Source organism: Mirounga leonina, unplaced genomic scaffold (genome assembly GCF_011800145.1).
Source record: "Mirounga leonina isolate KUSES-001 unplaced genomic scaffold, KU_Mleo_1.0 Mir_168, whole genome shotgun sequence".
Lineage (NCBI taxonomy): Eukaryota > Metazoa > Chordata > Mammalia > Carnivora > Phocidae > Mirounga > Mirounga leonina.
This window is the reverse complement of record NW_023270426.1, coordinates 36,274,542-36,292,445: the sequence shown is the minus strand read 5'-3', so window position 1 is coordinate 36,292,445 and position 17,904 is coordinate 36,274,542. Positions and strand designations below refer to the sequence as shown.

The window sequence follows — 17,904 nt, the reverse complement described above, 5'->3', positions numbered from 1 at the left end:
GAATCCTAAGCAGACTCCTAGCTGAGGGCAGAGCCCGACGTGGGGCTCCATCCCAGGACCCTGAGATAATGACCTGAATGAAATCAAGAGTCAGATACTTAACTGACTGAGCCATCCAGGTGCCCCTAGAACTTAATTTCTGTATAGGATAAGATTCTGATTTAGAATTAATTGTGGACCAGAAAAATCTTAGGATGAACTATATACATTTTTGTGATTGTTTTAATAATCTTTTTTAATTAATCAGGCTCTTGAGAATTATGCTTTCTCAAATTTGGTCATTTTGAAAGTAATACAAATTTTTTTTTTTTTTAGATTTTTTATTTATTTGACAGAGAGAGACATACTGAGAGAGGGAACACAAGCAGGGGGAGTGGGAGAGGGAGAAGCAGGCTTCCTGCGGAGCAGGGAGCCCGATGCGGGGCTCAATCCCAGGACCCTGGGATCATGACCTGAGCCGAAGGCAGACACTTAACGACTGAGCCACCCAGGCGCCCCAGTTTTGAATGAAACTAGAACACTTATTCTTTCCCTACTGAAGTTTTTTTTTTTAATAGTAAATACTAGTATGACTGATTTTTAATGGTCCATAGAATAGTCCATGGAATGATTTTTAGATAAAAAATGGAAATAGTATATGAGAAATTTAGAAGGTGTTTAATTTAAAAATTTAGTGTTAGGCATGCATTTAACTGAGTTGGACAGCACAGCTTACTCTCTGAAGAAAAATTATATTTGGCAAGATTTCTTTCTCTTTAGTTTTCCTGTTTTTCTCCATTTTTATGGTTCTAATTTATATAGCTTATGATATTCAAATAATCCAAATATAATCAACTTGTATATTTTAAGTAATTCAGATAGTTGTCCTTTAATATGTTTAAATAACTGTATCATCAAGCATTAAGTGTGTGCTGAATACAAGAATAGATTAACTGAATTGTACTTTTCATTGCAGCAAACACTGCTCATAATGGGAAAGTTAATGGCTTATGTTTTACAAGTGATGGGCTTCATCTCCTTACTGTTGGTACGGATAATCGAATGAGGCTCTGGAATAGTTCCAATGGAGAAAACACACTAGTAAGAGATTTTAAATATCTCCAACTTTTTTTTTTTTTCTTTAAGTAATCTATACCCAGTGTAAGGCTTGAACTCACAACCCTGCGATCAAGAATTGCATGCTCTACTGATTGAGCCAGCCAGGTGCCCCTCTAACCTTTTGAATATATATTTAAAAAATGGATCTGTGAAATACACTTGGTGTCCTTCTGTAGATTTAACTCTTTTCTTGTCTCTGTATTCCAGTTTTCTTTTTATATTTTTCTATTAGTGAACTAATAACTCTCAACACAGGACAGCCCACCCTACCATGCCCCCTCACATTCTCCTCACTTGTGGAGAATTATTGCTCTACTGTGCACAATGTGAGTGTGCCATATTTCTCAGGTGTATTGGAGAAGAATAGAAGATTGAGAACAACTGATATAAATTAAAGTTATAGTCAAATTTTATACTATATATGACTTGTAAACAAAATCTAAGATGAATGTTATAGTACCAGAACATATGGTACTTTAATACTGGAGTAAATGTGTTTTAGATGTGCTAGATTCTTATGTGGTATTTAATTTCTAACACTTTTTAAAAATTTATGTTATGCTCCTTACCAGGTGTACCTGTGGTTTAATAACTTTCAGAATAAGCTAATAAGTTTGTATTTTGGTGGTAATAGTAATAGCTAATACTTATTAAGTGCTTATGTGTCAGATACAGTGTTAAAAAAAATTAACATGTAACATGTACTGAAGCATATAGGGTCTTATTTAATCATCAAATCAATACTGTGAAGGTAGTTACTGTTATAATACCCATTTTACACATGAGGAAATGAGACATAATGGTGATTATACCAAACACCTTATAGCATTTATTTAATGCTTTAAGGTAGGTATTGATTATTAATATTAATTATTTATTAATTTAAGTACTCTCTTCCCCCAGCACGGGGCTCAAACTCAACAACCCCTAGATCAAGAGTCACATGCCCTTCTGACTGAGACAGCCAGGTGCCCCATTTCATCTTCCTTTCTTTAACCTCCTTTCTAAGTAATTCTCTTTTAGATACTCTAAAGATCATTTCTTTTATTAAATTCTAATTTTACTATAAGGTCAAAATTGTTCATACTAGATTAGAGTTTGCTAATCTCTCATGTACTTTATGAAGTGCTTCTCCATCATATCTCAGACTAGAAACTCAGGCATTGCAAATTTTACTTTAGAATCTTCCATTCATTATATTTGTATCATGTTTCTAACCAGGTCACACCTTTCTTTTCTCATTTTATCCATTTATTTAATAAGTATTTATTGAGCATATCCTGTTTTCCAGACACTATTATACAGCAGCAGACAAAACATAGAAAAGTCCTATCCTCATGGAACTTATATTCTAGGGAGAGGAAGAAAGATATCCATCCATCAGTCAATAAATAGATGGATGGATAAAATATATTTTAGATGTAGCAAGTGCTCTGAAGAAAAGCAAAGCAAGGAAAGTAGCATAGAAAATATTGGGAAGTTGGAGTTGCAGTTTTACATAGGGCAGTCAGGGTATGTTTCACTCAGAAGACGATATTTGGCCTGAAGGAAATGAAGTGAGCCATCAGATATCTGGGAAGGCAAGCATTCCAGGCAGAGGAAGGAAGAAAGTAGAAAGACCCTGAGTCAGGAGCATACTTGGAATACCCAGGGAACATCTAAGAGGCTCTTGTGTTGAAATAGAGGAAGCAAGGGGGAGAGTACTAGGAGATGAGGAACAGAAGGAACCAGACACCAGAGGATATAGGCTTGTAGGCCTTTGTAAGGGCTTAGGCTTTTTCTCTGGGTGAAATGGAAAGCCACTAAAGGCCTTTGAGTGGTGATGTGATGGGGCCACTTTGGAAAGGTCAGTTGGCATGTGCATCAAAGGTGAATGTGATAAGTATAAAGGGTATTGACTATATATATAAATTGTTAGTGTGATTCTATTACATTTTTCTCTCCTTCTTGAAGGTGATACTCATGCCTTAAGGGTTTTTGCTAGTAGTAAGTCTACTTCTTGAATAGTGTGTTTGGAATGGATAATACCTTTTAAAATTGACTTGATCTAAGTAGTCATTCATGCATAGCATTTGGAGTCTTTGGTGATCTTCCTGCTGATAATTCTCAAATGTTTAGCTACTGGTTTTACACCTGCCCTAAACTGCTTAATCTAAATTATCAGCAGGATAATTTCAGCACTATCAATTTCTTTTGCCCAAAGCTTCTCAGACTTTGATGAGCCTTTAGATCACCTAGTTATCTTATTAAAATGAAGATTCTTGTTCAGTAGGATTGGGATAAAACCTGGAATTTTCCTTTCAAACTGCAGAGGAGATGCTGATGTTGGGCTCGCACCTTTGGCGTACAGGTGCAGAATTTTAATTTTTGTCCTAAATATGTAATTATAGAAAGTTGCAGTTGTATACACACTACTTGTGTTCTGTGCTTTTTTATACTTAGTTTTTATCCTTATTTCCTGCATAATTTTCATAATTATGATTTTTAATTACTATATAAGATGTAGAGTTATAAAATTATTAGAGATTTACATATATTTTTAGTTATTTTGCCATTCTAGATAATGCTGCATTGAATTCCTCTGGGCATATAACTTTTTGCTGTTTAATTATTTCCGTAAGCTAAATTCCCAGGAGTAATTACCAGGTCAAGGAGTAAGAATAACTTTCTTGTGTAATGGGTACAAAGTTTCAGTTCTGCAGGATGAAAAGAGTTCTGGAGATTGAGGATGATGAAGGTTGCACAACAATGTGAATGTAATGTCACTAACTGTACACTTAAATACAGTTAAGATGGCAAATTTTATGCTGTGTCTATTTTGCCACAATTAAAAATGTTTTATTTTATTTTAAGATTTTATTTATTTATTTGACAGAGAAAGACACAGCGAGAGAGGGAACACAAGCAGCAGGGGTAGGAGAGGGAGAAGCAGACTCCCCACTGAGCAGGGAGCCCTATGCGGGGCTCGATCCCAGGACCCTGGGATCATGACCTGAGCCGAAGACAGGCGCTTAACGACTGAGCCACCCAGGCACCCCACAATTAAAAATGTTTTAAAATAAAAAGAGAATTATTCCCTCCCCCCCAAAAAAAGAACATCTTTGTATTTTGTTGCATAATAAATCATTTGGCCTTTTAGAAGCAATGACAAGTTACAGTGCCACCAACACGTTACCTCACTTGTAACGGTATTCACTGTCTCAAGGTTTCTTGAAATTTTTTGCTAAATGGTCTAAAATGATTATTTAAGGTTGCCTTAATTTGCATTTTATTTCTAGCCTGGTTAAATGTAAACATTTGCTTTTGTGGATTTTTTTTTACTATTTGTATTTTCCTCTTATGTGAAATATATATTTATGTCGTTGGCCCTTGTTTCTTTCTGTTAGGACCTTGATCATTTTCTTTAGGTTTATTACAGCCCTTTCCATAGTATGTTATAATATTTTAAGTAAATATTTCTTCTAATCTTTGTTGTCTTTTTAATTCAGATTTAAGAAATGAGTAATGTTACTATTTTACATCCTGCAGGTCAACTATGGAAAAGTTTGTAATGACAGCAGAAAAGGATTGAAATTCACAGTCTCCTATGGCTGCAGTACAGAGTTTGTTTTTGTACCATATGGTAGCACCATTGCTCTTTATACAATTTACTCAGGAGAACAGATAACTATGCTTAAGGGACATTACAAAAGTGTTGACTGCTGTGTATTCCGGTCTAATTTCCAGGTAAGAATGATCCTTAAGGGAATTTAAAATGTTCAGGTAGCTAGCTTGCCAGACTAGTTGTATACAAAAGAATAAATTGTGATTTCATTCTGAGGAATTACACTTGTAATCCACATTTAAGCTAGGGTTTCTTTAATAGAGGATTATACAGGATACAGTTTTAGATAGTATAGGATATTTGTAGGAATCAATACTGTGCAACTTGACTGAGATAAATTCTTTCTTCTGCATTTGGGCTCCACTTATTTACCAGATGAAATCTCTAGTAAATTAAAATAATGTCTTGCAATCAATCTTTTGGGAAAAGATGGAATACTGTGTCTAATCTCAAAATACAGTTTTTGTATCTTCATTTATCTATGTGTGAGTCTGTCTCAGATTTTATTTCTTCTTTATTTCTTGTCAGTGGCTAATCATTTACTTTTGAGTTGATGCAGCTTACACGATTTCTTAAATATGGCTTTTGTTTTTTAACATCCTGACCTTTCTCTTTCATCTTACCAACAGAACAGATTATATTTTTCAGAGAATATTGGCACAAATTACCTCATGTGTTCCTTTAAATGAGTCTCTAATATAGCAAGACTGTTGGTATTTTCTGTATTTTGTAGGTAAAGAAAATGAGGCTCATGAGCATTAAATACTGATAGGATGAAAACTATGGATTATTAGAGCTAGGAAGGACTTCATCACCTGGTAAAGTTGTTAATCATTTATTCATTAATGCTAAGTACTTAATTTGTGTCTGATACTACAGTAAGATATACAGTGCTTATTTTTCAGCCACCACACATCTGTATGGCAATAGCCATTATTAAAATATTCAAATACATATTTTATTTTTTGTTAAATAGCTATTGCACCAAGCCCCCTAAGAGACCTCTAGCTTTACCCCCTTTCCTGAGGCCTCCTAGTTTACACCTTAACCTAGCACCTAAGAGGGACCGTCAGGATCCTGCTCCCACTCTATGGCTATTACGTCTGCTAATTGGTCAGTATCCTGATGTACTAGTTGTTAAATATTTTTAGTATTACTTCTGGGAGAAGAAGACTAAAACACCACTTTGCCTTGCCTCAAACCTGCAAGTAGTTATTCACAGTGTATGGTTATCTATTCAAAGAAATTCTTGGAATACTGTACCTCTTTTCTTATGCAGAGTCACTCAGAGACACAGCCAAGATTTTAAACCAGATATCCTGACTATAAATTATTGCTTTCTACCAAATCAGAATTCCTAACACATGTGCCTAGAATAGATTAAAAGTGTGCCAAGATACTGGTTCCCCCCAGCCCTTGGAATAACTGAGACAAGCCGGTCACAGCCAGAAACCTAGGCCAGTTGCCTCCTGACTAATCCCATTTCTCTAGGTGCTACATACGCAGATTTGAATCACTGCACTACATCAGACAGCTTCCGGCTCTTATCCCATTATATCCATTATGATTTTTGAGAAGGAAAATAATTCTAAGTCTCAAAAGCGAAATAGGGTAGTACTTTGCATGCAGTAGAACCCTTTTTCAAATTATATATTACACAGAATTTACAATCTGAAAACAAATTGATGTTTATAGTACTTCTATTATAACTATAAAAATCTAACAAGATATACCTAACATCGAAATAAATAATGATAATACTGGGTTATAACACATTGACTAAATAAGGGTCCATGACTCCATTCAGGTATAAGTAAGTAAACTAATAAATTGGAAGTCTAATGAGGAGTGGGATATTTACATAGTCCCAAAGTACCTCCCTACAAAATATTAATTACAAAGGTAAAATGTGTAATTTTACCTTGAAGAAGCCTGGCATACATTACCTTAATCAAATGATCAAAGTTAACATCTCAATTACATAGTATTCCTTCAGTGATAGCCCTGGCAAAGATGCATCACCTCAATTTAATCACGAGGAAAGAAAAAATTTGAAGGGCATTCTAGAAAATAACTGGTGTTTATCTTCAAAACTGTCAAGGTCAGGAGGGCCAAGTGCAGACTAAAGAACAGTTTCAAATTGAAGGAAAGTTAGGAGACATGACAACTAAGTGTAGCATATGATTTAAATCTGGACCCTTTTGCTATAAAGGACATTTATTCAGACAATTGGTGAAACTTGAATGGAGTCTAAGAATTAGCTGGCAGTAATATATCATTGTGAATTTTTTGATTTTGTTAGATGCACTGTAATTGTATGAGAGTGTCCTTGTTCAAAGGAAATAATACACTAAACATTCATGAGTGATAGGACTCATGTTGTCAACTTAGTCTGATTTCCCAAGTGAACACCTAAACTTATCCCAAAAACTTTAACACTCAATTCAAATCCCTCCATTTACCTGAAGTTCTTATTAGTCATTCTAATTTAAGTGCTGTCTCTTGTAAGCTTTCTTGAACATCTACAGAATTTCCTTTGTCTCCATCAGTGTGGCAGTACTTAACCACAAATTGCCTTGTAAGCTTATCTGACCAAGTTATCTTGGAGGGGTGTGTGTGTGTGTGTGTGTGTGTGTGTGTGTGTGTTTATAGTCTCAGGAAATTAAATTGTTCAAGGGCACTGAACATTTGAAAATATCTTTACATCATCCACAGTTAGTGTAACTATATATTCAAGGTTAAACAATACAGTCTGTAGAATTTTGTTCCCTTCAGGAAGTCTGATAATGTATAACTAAATCAAATTTACTTTAATATTTTTACATCTAGGGGTGCCTGGGTGGCTCAGTCATTAAGCGTCTTCCTTCGGCTCAGGTCATGATCCCAGGGTCCTGGGATCAAGCCCCACATCGGGCTCTCTGCTCAGCGGGAAACCTGCTTCTCCCTCTCCCACTCCCTCTGCTTGTGTTCCCTCTCTCGCTATATCTCTGTCAAATAAATAAATTAAATATTAAAAAAACATATTTTTACATCTATATTTCCTATGAATAACTTTATAATCTTAATTTCCCTTTATCTAGAACCTTTATTTTTTTTTAGAAAAATATTAATTGTACCATACTTCAAACTTTTTGAGATGAACAGTATTGAAAATAAATAATTGCATAGCAGAGCAGGAAAAAACTTCACTATTAGAAATGTTTGGGGGTGCCTGGGTGGCTCATTTGGTTAAGCGTCTGACTCTTCATCTCAGCTCAGGTCTTCATCTCAGGGTTGTGAGTTCAAGCCCATGTTGAACATGTTGAAAAATAAAATGTTTGTGTGGAAATACAGAAATAAATTTGTGTGGAAAAAAACCACTTAGTCATTCATAGTTTTACAGCTGCTTATCGTTTTGCTGTTTTTTCTTTTTAGACCTTTTTCCTTTACAAAGCTTTTTCTTTTTTTTTTTAATTTGGCCTTGTGTTTTACATCTTGCTTTTTTCCTTCACAGGATGACTCTGTGGTTCATATCCTTCTCTTTTCTCTTGACATTGAGTATTTCCCCATGTCATTAAACACTCTTAAAAAACAAATTTAATGATTATATGACATCCCATACTATGAATGCAACATAAATTTATATATAAATCATTACCCTACTTTTGGACAATTATTTCCATATTTTGTTATTTTAAATATAATACTGCTGATATCCTTGAATTTCATACATGTCTTTGGCATGACTTCTCAGAAACGCATACAAAAACTTTTGACATGTATTGAGATTCTATTCTGCATAGATTATACCAATTTATACCTTCTTTATATGAGAGTATCTATTTCACTGTTTCATAGGAATGTTTTTAGTACTAGACAATATAACATATTCCTTGAGTTTTGTTGGGGATAGAAATGAACATTGTTCAGCTATGTGTAAACAGCATATTCATAAAGATGTTGACATAGACTGCGCATCAGCCCAAGCTTCCCCTTATTAAATAAACTTCTGACTAAGCATAGCATATGGATCTAAAAGCTCTTCTGTTGAATAACAACCAGTTAGGCAGCTGTGAGCTAAATAATATTTTTTGTGAAGTTCTGGCCTACTTTAGCTAGAACTCATAAGGTTTTATTATTGATGTCTTTCTTAAAACTCAGTTATTGACAGAGAAGGACAGACTCTTGATTCCATCTTTTTTCTTTTTCTACTCTGACACTTGCGATAAATGGATACTATGATTGATAAAAAACCACTAGGTTGTTCAATCTTTTTGTAAAATTTTCAGGTTAGCAAGCTCTGACAATATCAGATATTTTAATCCTAATATCCTAATGATATTTTAAAATATAAAACAAAGCTTTACTGCATCTTAAGGAAACAAAAGACATCAGCTCGGTTTCCTTGGAGAGTAGAAATAGAATTAATCTAATTGATCTAACCTAAAAATTAGTCTTTAAATGATGTATTCATTTCAGATTGGCACAGCTTTAAACTAACCCACGATCATATCTTTATTTTCTGTGTTATAGGAACTTTATAGTGGTAGCAGAGACTGCAATATACTTGCTTGGGTACCATCCTTATCTGAACCAGTTCCTGATGATGATGAGGTAAATATTATTTACACAAATTATACAGTGACTTTTAAATCTCAAAGAAAATAGTTTTAGAGGCACCTGGGTAGCTCAGTCGTTAAGCATCTGCCTTAGGCTCAGGTCATGATCCCAGGGTCCTGGGATCGAGCCCCATATTGGGCTTCCTCTCCCCCTCCCCCTGCTTGTGTTCCCTCTCTCGCGTGTCTCTTCTCTGTCAAATAAATAAAATCTTAAAAAAAAAAAGAAGTTTTATTAATTTATTTCACATGAGAGAGACTTTAAGATTTTATATATTCATTTGATAGAGAGAGCACGAGCGGGGGGCGGGGGAGGAAGAGGGAGAAGCAGACTCCCCACTGAGCAGGGAGCCTGATGCAGGGCCCTATCCCAGGACCTGGAGATCATGACTTGCGTTGAAGGCAGACGGTTAACCATCTGAGCCACCCAGGCGCCCCATGAGAGAGACTTTTAAAGCATGTCTGGCTATTTTCAGATTGTGAAAATAGTTTGCCTGTTATAACACTTTTGGAAAATCCAGAAAAATATGAAAGAACAACTTAAATTTCTAAAGTTGAATTACTATTAACACTTTCATTTACTTCATTCTTGCTTTTTCCTATGCATATATGGTTGTTTAAACACAGTTAATATGCTTGGACACACAACTTGGCATCCTACTTTACTAACTTAATAATAAACCTTCTTCCCTGTCATTAATAACTATTTGTAAATTTGTTTTTAATAACATAGCACGCTGTCATTTATATATCACAATTTACTTAAATATTTACCTATTCGGAGAGATTTCTTTTGATCACTATAAACAAATCAAGGTAACTGTTTATAAATTGTTTATATTTCTTTTTTTATTTTATTTTATTTATTTATTTGACAGAGAGAGACACAGTGAGAGAGGGAACACAAGCAGGGGGAGTGGGAGAGGGAGAAGCAGGCTTCCCGTGGAGCAGGGAGCCCAATGCAGGGCTCGATCCCAGGACCCTGGGATCATGACGTGAGCCAAAGGCAGATGCTTAATGACTGAGCCACCCAGGCGCCCCATAAATTGTTTATATTTCTGATTGCTTATTTGGATAGATTCCTAGAAGTAGATTTTATCTCTTGAGTTATCATGTATGACATTTTTAAGGTTTTTTATTCACACACTTGAATTTTACCAATTTATACTCCTCTATCAGCAGTCTGTTAGTGTCTGTCTTACTTTTTTTTTTTTTTAAGATTTTATTTATTTATTTGAGAGAGAGAGAGCATGAAGGAGAGGGAGAAGCAGACTCCCCACTAAGAAAGGAGCCCGATGTGGGACTCAATCCCAGGACCCTGGGATTATGACTTGAGCCGAAGGCAGCCACTTAACCAACTGAGCCACCCAAGCACCCGTTAGTATCCATCTTAGACATAAATTGATACAAATATAACCAATGGCCATGGGAATAAAGACCCTTAAAAATGTGGTAAACAAAGATGAATAAGACATGCCCCCGGTCTTAAGTAGTGGCCTCTGTATATTTTTACTTCTATGTTACACTGTCTAAAGGTGCTATCTTTCTCACCAAAGATTTTTTTTTTTTTTAAGATTGTATTTATTTATTTGACAGAGAGAGACAGTGAGAGAGGGAACACAAGCAGGAGGAGTGGGAGAGGGAGAAGCAGGGTTCCCACTGAGCAGGGAGCCCGATGGAGGGCTGGATCCCAGGACCCTGGGATCATGACCTGAGCTGAAGGCAGACACTTAATGACTGAGCCACCCAGGCGACCCCCACCAAAGATTATTTTACTGACCACTGTTAATCATCCCTATTTATCTTAATTTCTAGGATATAAAAAGTCAAATGTCTAAAAACCAATATTTATGTATATAATTTTTTTTTAATTGGAAATATAAATAATGCAGTTAGAAACACCTTGAGTTAATCTTACTCAAGTCTTGGTATAAAAACAAAGCATCTTCAGTGGAGATGAAAAGTATTGGTAGAGCAAGTTTAAAATTCTAAAAATATTTTCACATATTTAGTTCCTTTGTGAGAAAATGACTGTCCAAAACCACATGGCAATGAGTTTTTATGGGGGTGGTTGATACGATTTAGCAGCTATTGGCAAAATCTATTTCATGCCTAGATTTGCAACTGCTGTGGCTTACTTTAGTGTATAGCCTGTGACTTATTTTCTTTTGGCCCTAATCCAAATAAAATAGAGAAAACACATAATGGTAAATCTTCAAGCAGCTGGCCAACTGCTGTATGAATATTTTCAGATTTCATCACAAATCTAGTTTATTATGGCTTTGATTAGTTTTGGTGTACAGCTGCTTTAAATGACTGAATATTCTTTTTTTTTTTTAAGATTTTATTTATTTATTTGACAGAGAAAAACACAGAGAGGGAACACAAGCAGGGGGAGTGAGAGAGGAAGAAGCAGGCTTCCCGCTGAGCGGGGAGCCCGACGCGGGGCTCGATCCCAGGACCCTGGGACCATGACCTGAGCCGAAGGCAGACGCTTAACAACTGAGCCACCCAGGCGCCCCTTCTGTAGAAAGCTTAGTATGGTCAAATACTTTGGCTCAGGCACTTATTTTGCATTATTTAATTACTGCTTCCTGCCTTTTAGGAATTACTGTCTGCAATAAATTTAAGTTAAAACACTATGAAAAAACCCCAAAAAACAAAAACTAGAAAAGACCACTCGAGGCTATGTTAACAAGTGTAACAATCACTTACAAAATGAAAACAATAAAAATAAATTAAATCTATGACTTACATATGGAGAAAGGATATTAGAAGAAAACTAAATTGCTTAATTTATAAAGATAGTCTGTGACTCTGATGTTTTATTTATACAATGTAGTTATAGTGATAGTTTCCTCATCTAGAAGAATTTTTGCATGTGGGAAACTAAACTGAACAAGTAGAAAAGCAAATAGAGATGCGCAAAAAACAAGTTAGCTTTATATTTAAGTTTTAGAGCTATAAAGCCTTATCTTTTAAAATATACTGTTTATACGCTTTAAGATAGCCATCATTCTCATAAAATGGTATGGGCTAAAATTATTTTCACAAAACTTTAGTTTGAAATATTCCTTTGAATGTAGGTAGAACATGAATGTGATCATGGTATAGATCCAAGAGAAGTCTGTCTGCACCAAACCCTACTCCTTACATGTATATTTACTATTTAACTCATATTTAAAAGTGTTTTTAGGGGCACCTGGATGTCAGTTAAGCCTTCAGCTCAGGTCATGATCCTGGGTTCCTGGGATCGAGCCCTGCTTCAGGCTCCCTGCTCAGTAGGGAGTCTGCTTCTCCCTCTCCCTCTGCCCTGCGCATGCGCTCTCTCGCTCTCCCTCTCTCTCAGATAAATAAAATCTTTAAAAAAAAAACAAAACAGTGTTTTTATCTCAGCTATCAAATAAGTGATGCTGCAATTTCCCAGAAGTGTGCAGGAACACACTTCAAAACAAAACACGCACATACATGCACACACACTCACTTAATCTTCAGTTTCAGGTAAACTAAATAATAACCATACTGGTAATTGGGTTTGAATCCCTGTTCTGACATCCATTGTGGACTGAGGACAAGTTTATGGTATCTCCTAATATCAGAATCATCAAGCAAAATTGTTCTTCAGTTTCTTTTCAAATCCACCTTTGAGATGAGATTTACTTCCCCATCAACCAAGATATAATCCCTTAGCAGTATTTCTTCTGATATCCAAGATAGAGGGGAAATTTAGTCCTACTGTAAGAAATTGAAAGGCACTGGGTGATAGGGACAGGTTTTATGGTCTTTAAGCATAAATCTATATATTTAATTGGCAGGCTGTTTTATTATATTTTGAGGACTCTGCCTTCCTTTTGCCCTCTTTTCCTAAAACTTGGTCATGGTTAAGGCAAGCCTATATAACTCCTAATCACTTTTTCCTTTCTGAGATCTATACGGCACCTACATTATAGTTTAAATCTGACCTCTCACCAAGAGTCTTACTTTATTTTGATAGTTACACAATACATAGCTGTTTTATTTACCACTTGGTAGGTATGTGCAATTGACCCTTAAACAACAGGGATGCTGGCACCCACCCCCATGCAATCAAAAATCCTTATGTAACTTTGACTCCTCCATAACTTAACCACTAATAGCCTACTATTGACAGGAAGCCTTACCCATAACATAACAGTCAATTAACGTATATTCTGTATATGTATTATATACTGTATTTTTACAATAAAGTAAGCTAGAGAAAAGAAAATGTTATTAAGAAAAGCATAAGGAAGAGAAAATACATTTACAATACTGTACTGTATTTATAAAAAAAAATCTGCGTATAAGTGGATCCACATAGTTCAAAGCCCTGTTGTTCAGGGTCAGCTGTAATCATTTGCTGACAAAAACAGCCCTATTTTGCTCCTGTGGAGACTTTCCAGTAATTACCAGTAAGGAATTTAGAATACATCAAGATGTATATGTGTAGATGTAGGGGTTGGTTTTGTTCTTCCTTCCCATTATTTGGACCTAGACTAGATCCCTTCTAAATCATGCTTCTCTATCTCCATAATATTTACAACTGTCTCTCAATAGAACAGGCAACCTGGTGAGGTTCAAGCACAGAAAGGATGTCTACTAGGAGGAGATGTTATAGAGAAAACTTAAGTGATAGATGGTAGTTACACTTCATCTGTGGGTCTCAAACGGTAATATGGGTACCACATCTATATACAACCTTCTCACAGTAGCTTTTAATTACAAGTGTGTTTTATTTGTGATTTTTTAGCAACAAAATATAACTGTAATAATCGTACTATAATGCATTTATATTGTTATCCTTTATTACTATAAACAGTCAAGTTTATAGTATTTGCATATTAGTATTAGTATAGTATTTATCAAAATTTATCAATATTTCATTTCAATTTTCACATAATTATTTTGGTTTCTTTGCTCACTGTAGCAACAATAATTTACAATAAATTATAATTTTGCTTCTCTCTTGAGTCTTAAAATGAAATATAAATGTTTAATAGGTTACGTATTGGGCTTCCATAGTGGAATTAGGAGGCATGACCTTTGTGTGGCTTATTCACACTCAGCGACATTTTTGGGAGATATCTAAGGCTGAGTAAGATAGAGTAAGGGAGAGGAATCACCCAACCCCCAAGGACATTACAGCTTTTTTTTTTTTTAAATTCCAGTATAGTTAACATACAGTGTTATGTTAGTTTCAGATGTACCATATAGTAATTCAACAGCAATTCTGTACAGTGAACATTTGGATGAAAAAATAAACAAACTTAGGTGTGGTACAGTCATTGATTACAAATCAGTGGACTGCTGCAAGAAATAAGTGAATAATTAGCTGAGGTTTGGTAATAGTTTTTTATCTGAGTATTTGAGATATATATTTTGTTTGTACAACTGAGTCATGATACCAAGCATGACTATTATAGTTTAATAATGGTGCCAATAGCAGGCATTAGGTTTAGTAATAGATTCTGATCTATAGCTTTTTTTTTTTTAAGATTTTTTTATTTATTTGACAGAGAGAGACACAGAGAGAGGGGGAACACAAGCAGGGGGAGTGGGAGAGGGAGAAGCAGGCTTCCCGCGGAGCGGAGAGCCCGATGCGGGGCTCGATCCCAGGACCCTGGGATCATGACCTGAGCCGAAGGCAGACGCTTAACCGACTGAGCCACCCAGGCACCCCTGATCTATAGCTTTAATAGCCATAAGGAATATTTAAATTAATGTGTCCTTTTCCAACTATCCTGGGTGATATTGGGGAACTTACTGGAAATTCACATTTTCTCTACTGCTATCATTGTTTAAATTTTAAGATTCTAAGTCATCATATCAAAAAAAAAAAAGGCAGTAAACATGCTTAGACACAGGGGTTCCTCTTAACCTAAAACATTGCTGTATGTTGTATAAGGCAATATCTAAGGTAATATGTGAGTGGTCTTGGTGCTAATACATTGGTGGATTTGGGGTCTGAACACACTTGTAGCAGATGTAAAAGCTGCAGAATAAGAAGCAAACCTGGCTCAGAATGACCAGATACTCAAAACAATGAGACCCTCTTAAAGCCCTTTAGTCATTTGCCAGAGAGTAAGAAGGTAGCCATCCCAAAAGTTTCCTCAGGAAGTGAATTGATTTGAAATGCCACAAATAATTAAAATTCCTCTAGTTGCTGATTACTTTTATTATGTAGGGCTCTAAAGTTGTAAGAATACTGTGATGTTTTGTTGTTTTAAATAAACACCATCCAGGTGCATATTATCTTTCAAAGAAATCTCCCTGGAAAACCTTTGAGCTAATGACAAACATATTACCATTTTTGACATATTTTTTCATGTACTTGGGAACTGCTTTACCAGCGATGAAAAAATAAATAAACCTCACTACTTAATAACTCACATTAGTTTTTGGACCAAAAATGGTGTTACTCCATTTGATGAACACCTTATTCCCCATATATGGATATTTGCGTATTTATAGTCAGGTCCATCCAAATAATAAAAAGTTGCCAACATTAATATTTTGGGCTGTCAGGTCAGATTATAGACCTGAGTCCAGTCTTAGCCACATGGATGTTAATGTGCAGCCTTCTCCAGATAATTCCAAAGAGTTGCAGAAATGCCATAAGCAATAGCTGATCAGTGTGTGTGTGTGTGTGTGTGTGTAGATGCATTTATATATGTGTTTGTGAAGTAATTACTTTGAAGGAAACATAGTTAATTTGGATAAATTCTGGCTTATCTATTTAAAATGAAGTTACATTGCCTTACATTGTATGTGGAGTGTTTGTTACATTACTTTTGTTTTGAATTAACAATTTTATTGTTACTTTCAAAATAATGTAATTGCTCTTCATTTGATAGATTTCATAACTATGTTGTGAACCTAAAATTATGAGGTAAAACAATCAAATTTTCCTTTTTTCTCCCTTTTTTAGACTACAACCAAATCACAGTTAAACCCAGCATTTGAAGACGCATGGAGCAGCAGTGATGAGGAAGGATGATTCTCAATCCTGAGTACCTTTGTGTCTCTACTGATGAAACTTTTAAAATGGGACTGTTTTTTGTTGTTATTGTTTTCTTCCTAACTATGTGATGACAGCTAAATTAACCCTGAATTTGGGTGATTTTTTCACCCATGTTTTAAAATGAGGGTAGTATTTGCATGAAATCCTGAAGCAGACTTTTATATAGTTTATTTAATCAAAAATATCTCCTTGATCCCAGTTGCTGTAGCCTGGGGCATCCCCTATTGTTACAGTACTCTCTCTATTGAGACAGATTCTGGCAACCCCTGGCCCCCGTGTGAGACCCTGAGCACATTGTGTGAACTGTAAGATGCAGTCTCAGAGGATGAGCAAGTAAAGGTTATCAGCACTGACTTTCTCCAACTGGCTGTACCATCACCTTGTTCATTTTCACTTTCAATGATGCTTTTACTGAGGACAATCATATCAAAAATGATAGTTGAAAAGTTAGCATCCAATTTTTAAATTCTTTTTTATTCATGCTTTCAGTTTTTGCAATGATTTCATTTAGCCAACCATTGTCTAGCTTTAATTAAATATTTCTGGACTCAGTCCAAAAAGTGTGTATCACAGAAGGTTTTAACTTGGGGGAAATCCCATGTTTTCTTTATTTTTATGTGTCAGATGGTAGCTTGTACTCGTGCTTGAACCTCCCTTCTGTGAATCTTGTTAAGATGTGACCAAGTCCTGTTTCAGTCATTAAAGCAGAAAATGCCCTGGCAGGAAATCTGGCTCAACATGAAATGTTGTCACAAAATTTCTATTTTATTGTCTACTTTTCTTGTATAATAACCCACAAGTGATTATCATGAAGCTAATCTTACTCCCTTTCTTTCTGATTCTTATCAGCAGGAGACTAGGAAAAGAGGTCTTTGTAGCTTGAATAACAAGTGTATAGTCTTGAGTTTTTGTGTGTGGTAGGCCTCATATCAGACCTTTCTGGGCAAATGTTTAACATATATTTACTATACTTGATTTTCTTAAGCCCTGACCATTATAGTGTCGCTTCCCCCCCACTCCTCAGTGAGGATGCTTATGATCTTTGAGAATGCTACTGAAATTGGAATCTTTTTTTATTTAAAAAGAAGTCCTCCTCTAAGCTTCAAATAACTATATTGCTTCTTTCTAGTTATATAAATATACATGCTGATTCTAAATCATTCAGACAACATTAAAATTTACAAAAGAATATAATGGTCACCTGGAATCATACCACCCTAAGGTAACTACTGTTATCATTTTGGTGGCCATTCTTCCATGCATCTTTTTTTGACATAATTTTACATAACGGGATGTTTGGCTTGCTGTTGTTATCATGGAAATTCCTCTCCTCCCACATCAGCACCTCCCTCCCCATCCAATAATCCACAGTATTAACCACGTATGCAACAATCCACATTATTAACCAAGTATGTGTTGTGGACTTCCAAACCAAGAGCATCTGGTTTTCAAACTCTAGATCTGTGTGCCTGCGCTGCTGTAGCTTCCATGTGACAAGTCTTGGGATTGGTGATCTTTTTAGCCCTGCTTTAGGCAGAGAGAAAGCCGATTTTTACCTGCGAAGGGGG

The 17,904-nt window shown here is 35.6% G+C and overlaps 1 protein-coding gene across 5 annotated transcripts in view; it reads left to right on the top strand.

Annotated features, from left to right (window-relative positions):
• The window catches only part of ERCC8 (ERCC excision repair 8, CSA ubiquitin ligase complex subunit), a 51,829-nt gene extending 34,422 nt beyond the window's left edge, over positions 1-17,407 (top strand). For 2 of the 5 annotated variants that reach the window (XM_035014488.1, XM_035014487.1), the window contains exons 9-12: positions 956-1,080; positions 4,627-4,824; positions 9,215-9,295; positions 16,244-17,407. In XM_035014488.1, coding sequence (XP_034870379.1) covers positions 956-1,080; positions 4,627-4,824; positions 9,215-9,295; positions 16,244-16,312 — 473 coding nt within the window. In that variant the 3' untranslated portion in view covers positions 16,313-17,407. Of the gene's footprint in view, positions 1-955; positions 1,081-4,626; positions 4,825-9,214; positions 9,296-16,239 lie in introns of all 5 variants that reach the window. The other 3 variants (XM_035014489.1, XM_035014491.1, XM_035014490.1) reach the window with 3 other exon arrangements.
• The last annotated feature ends 497 nt before the right edge of the window (positions 17,408-17,904 follow it).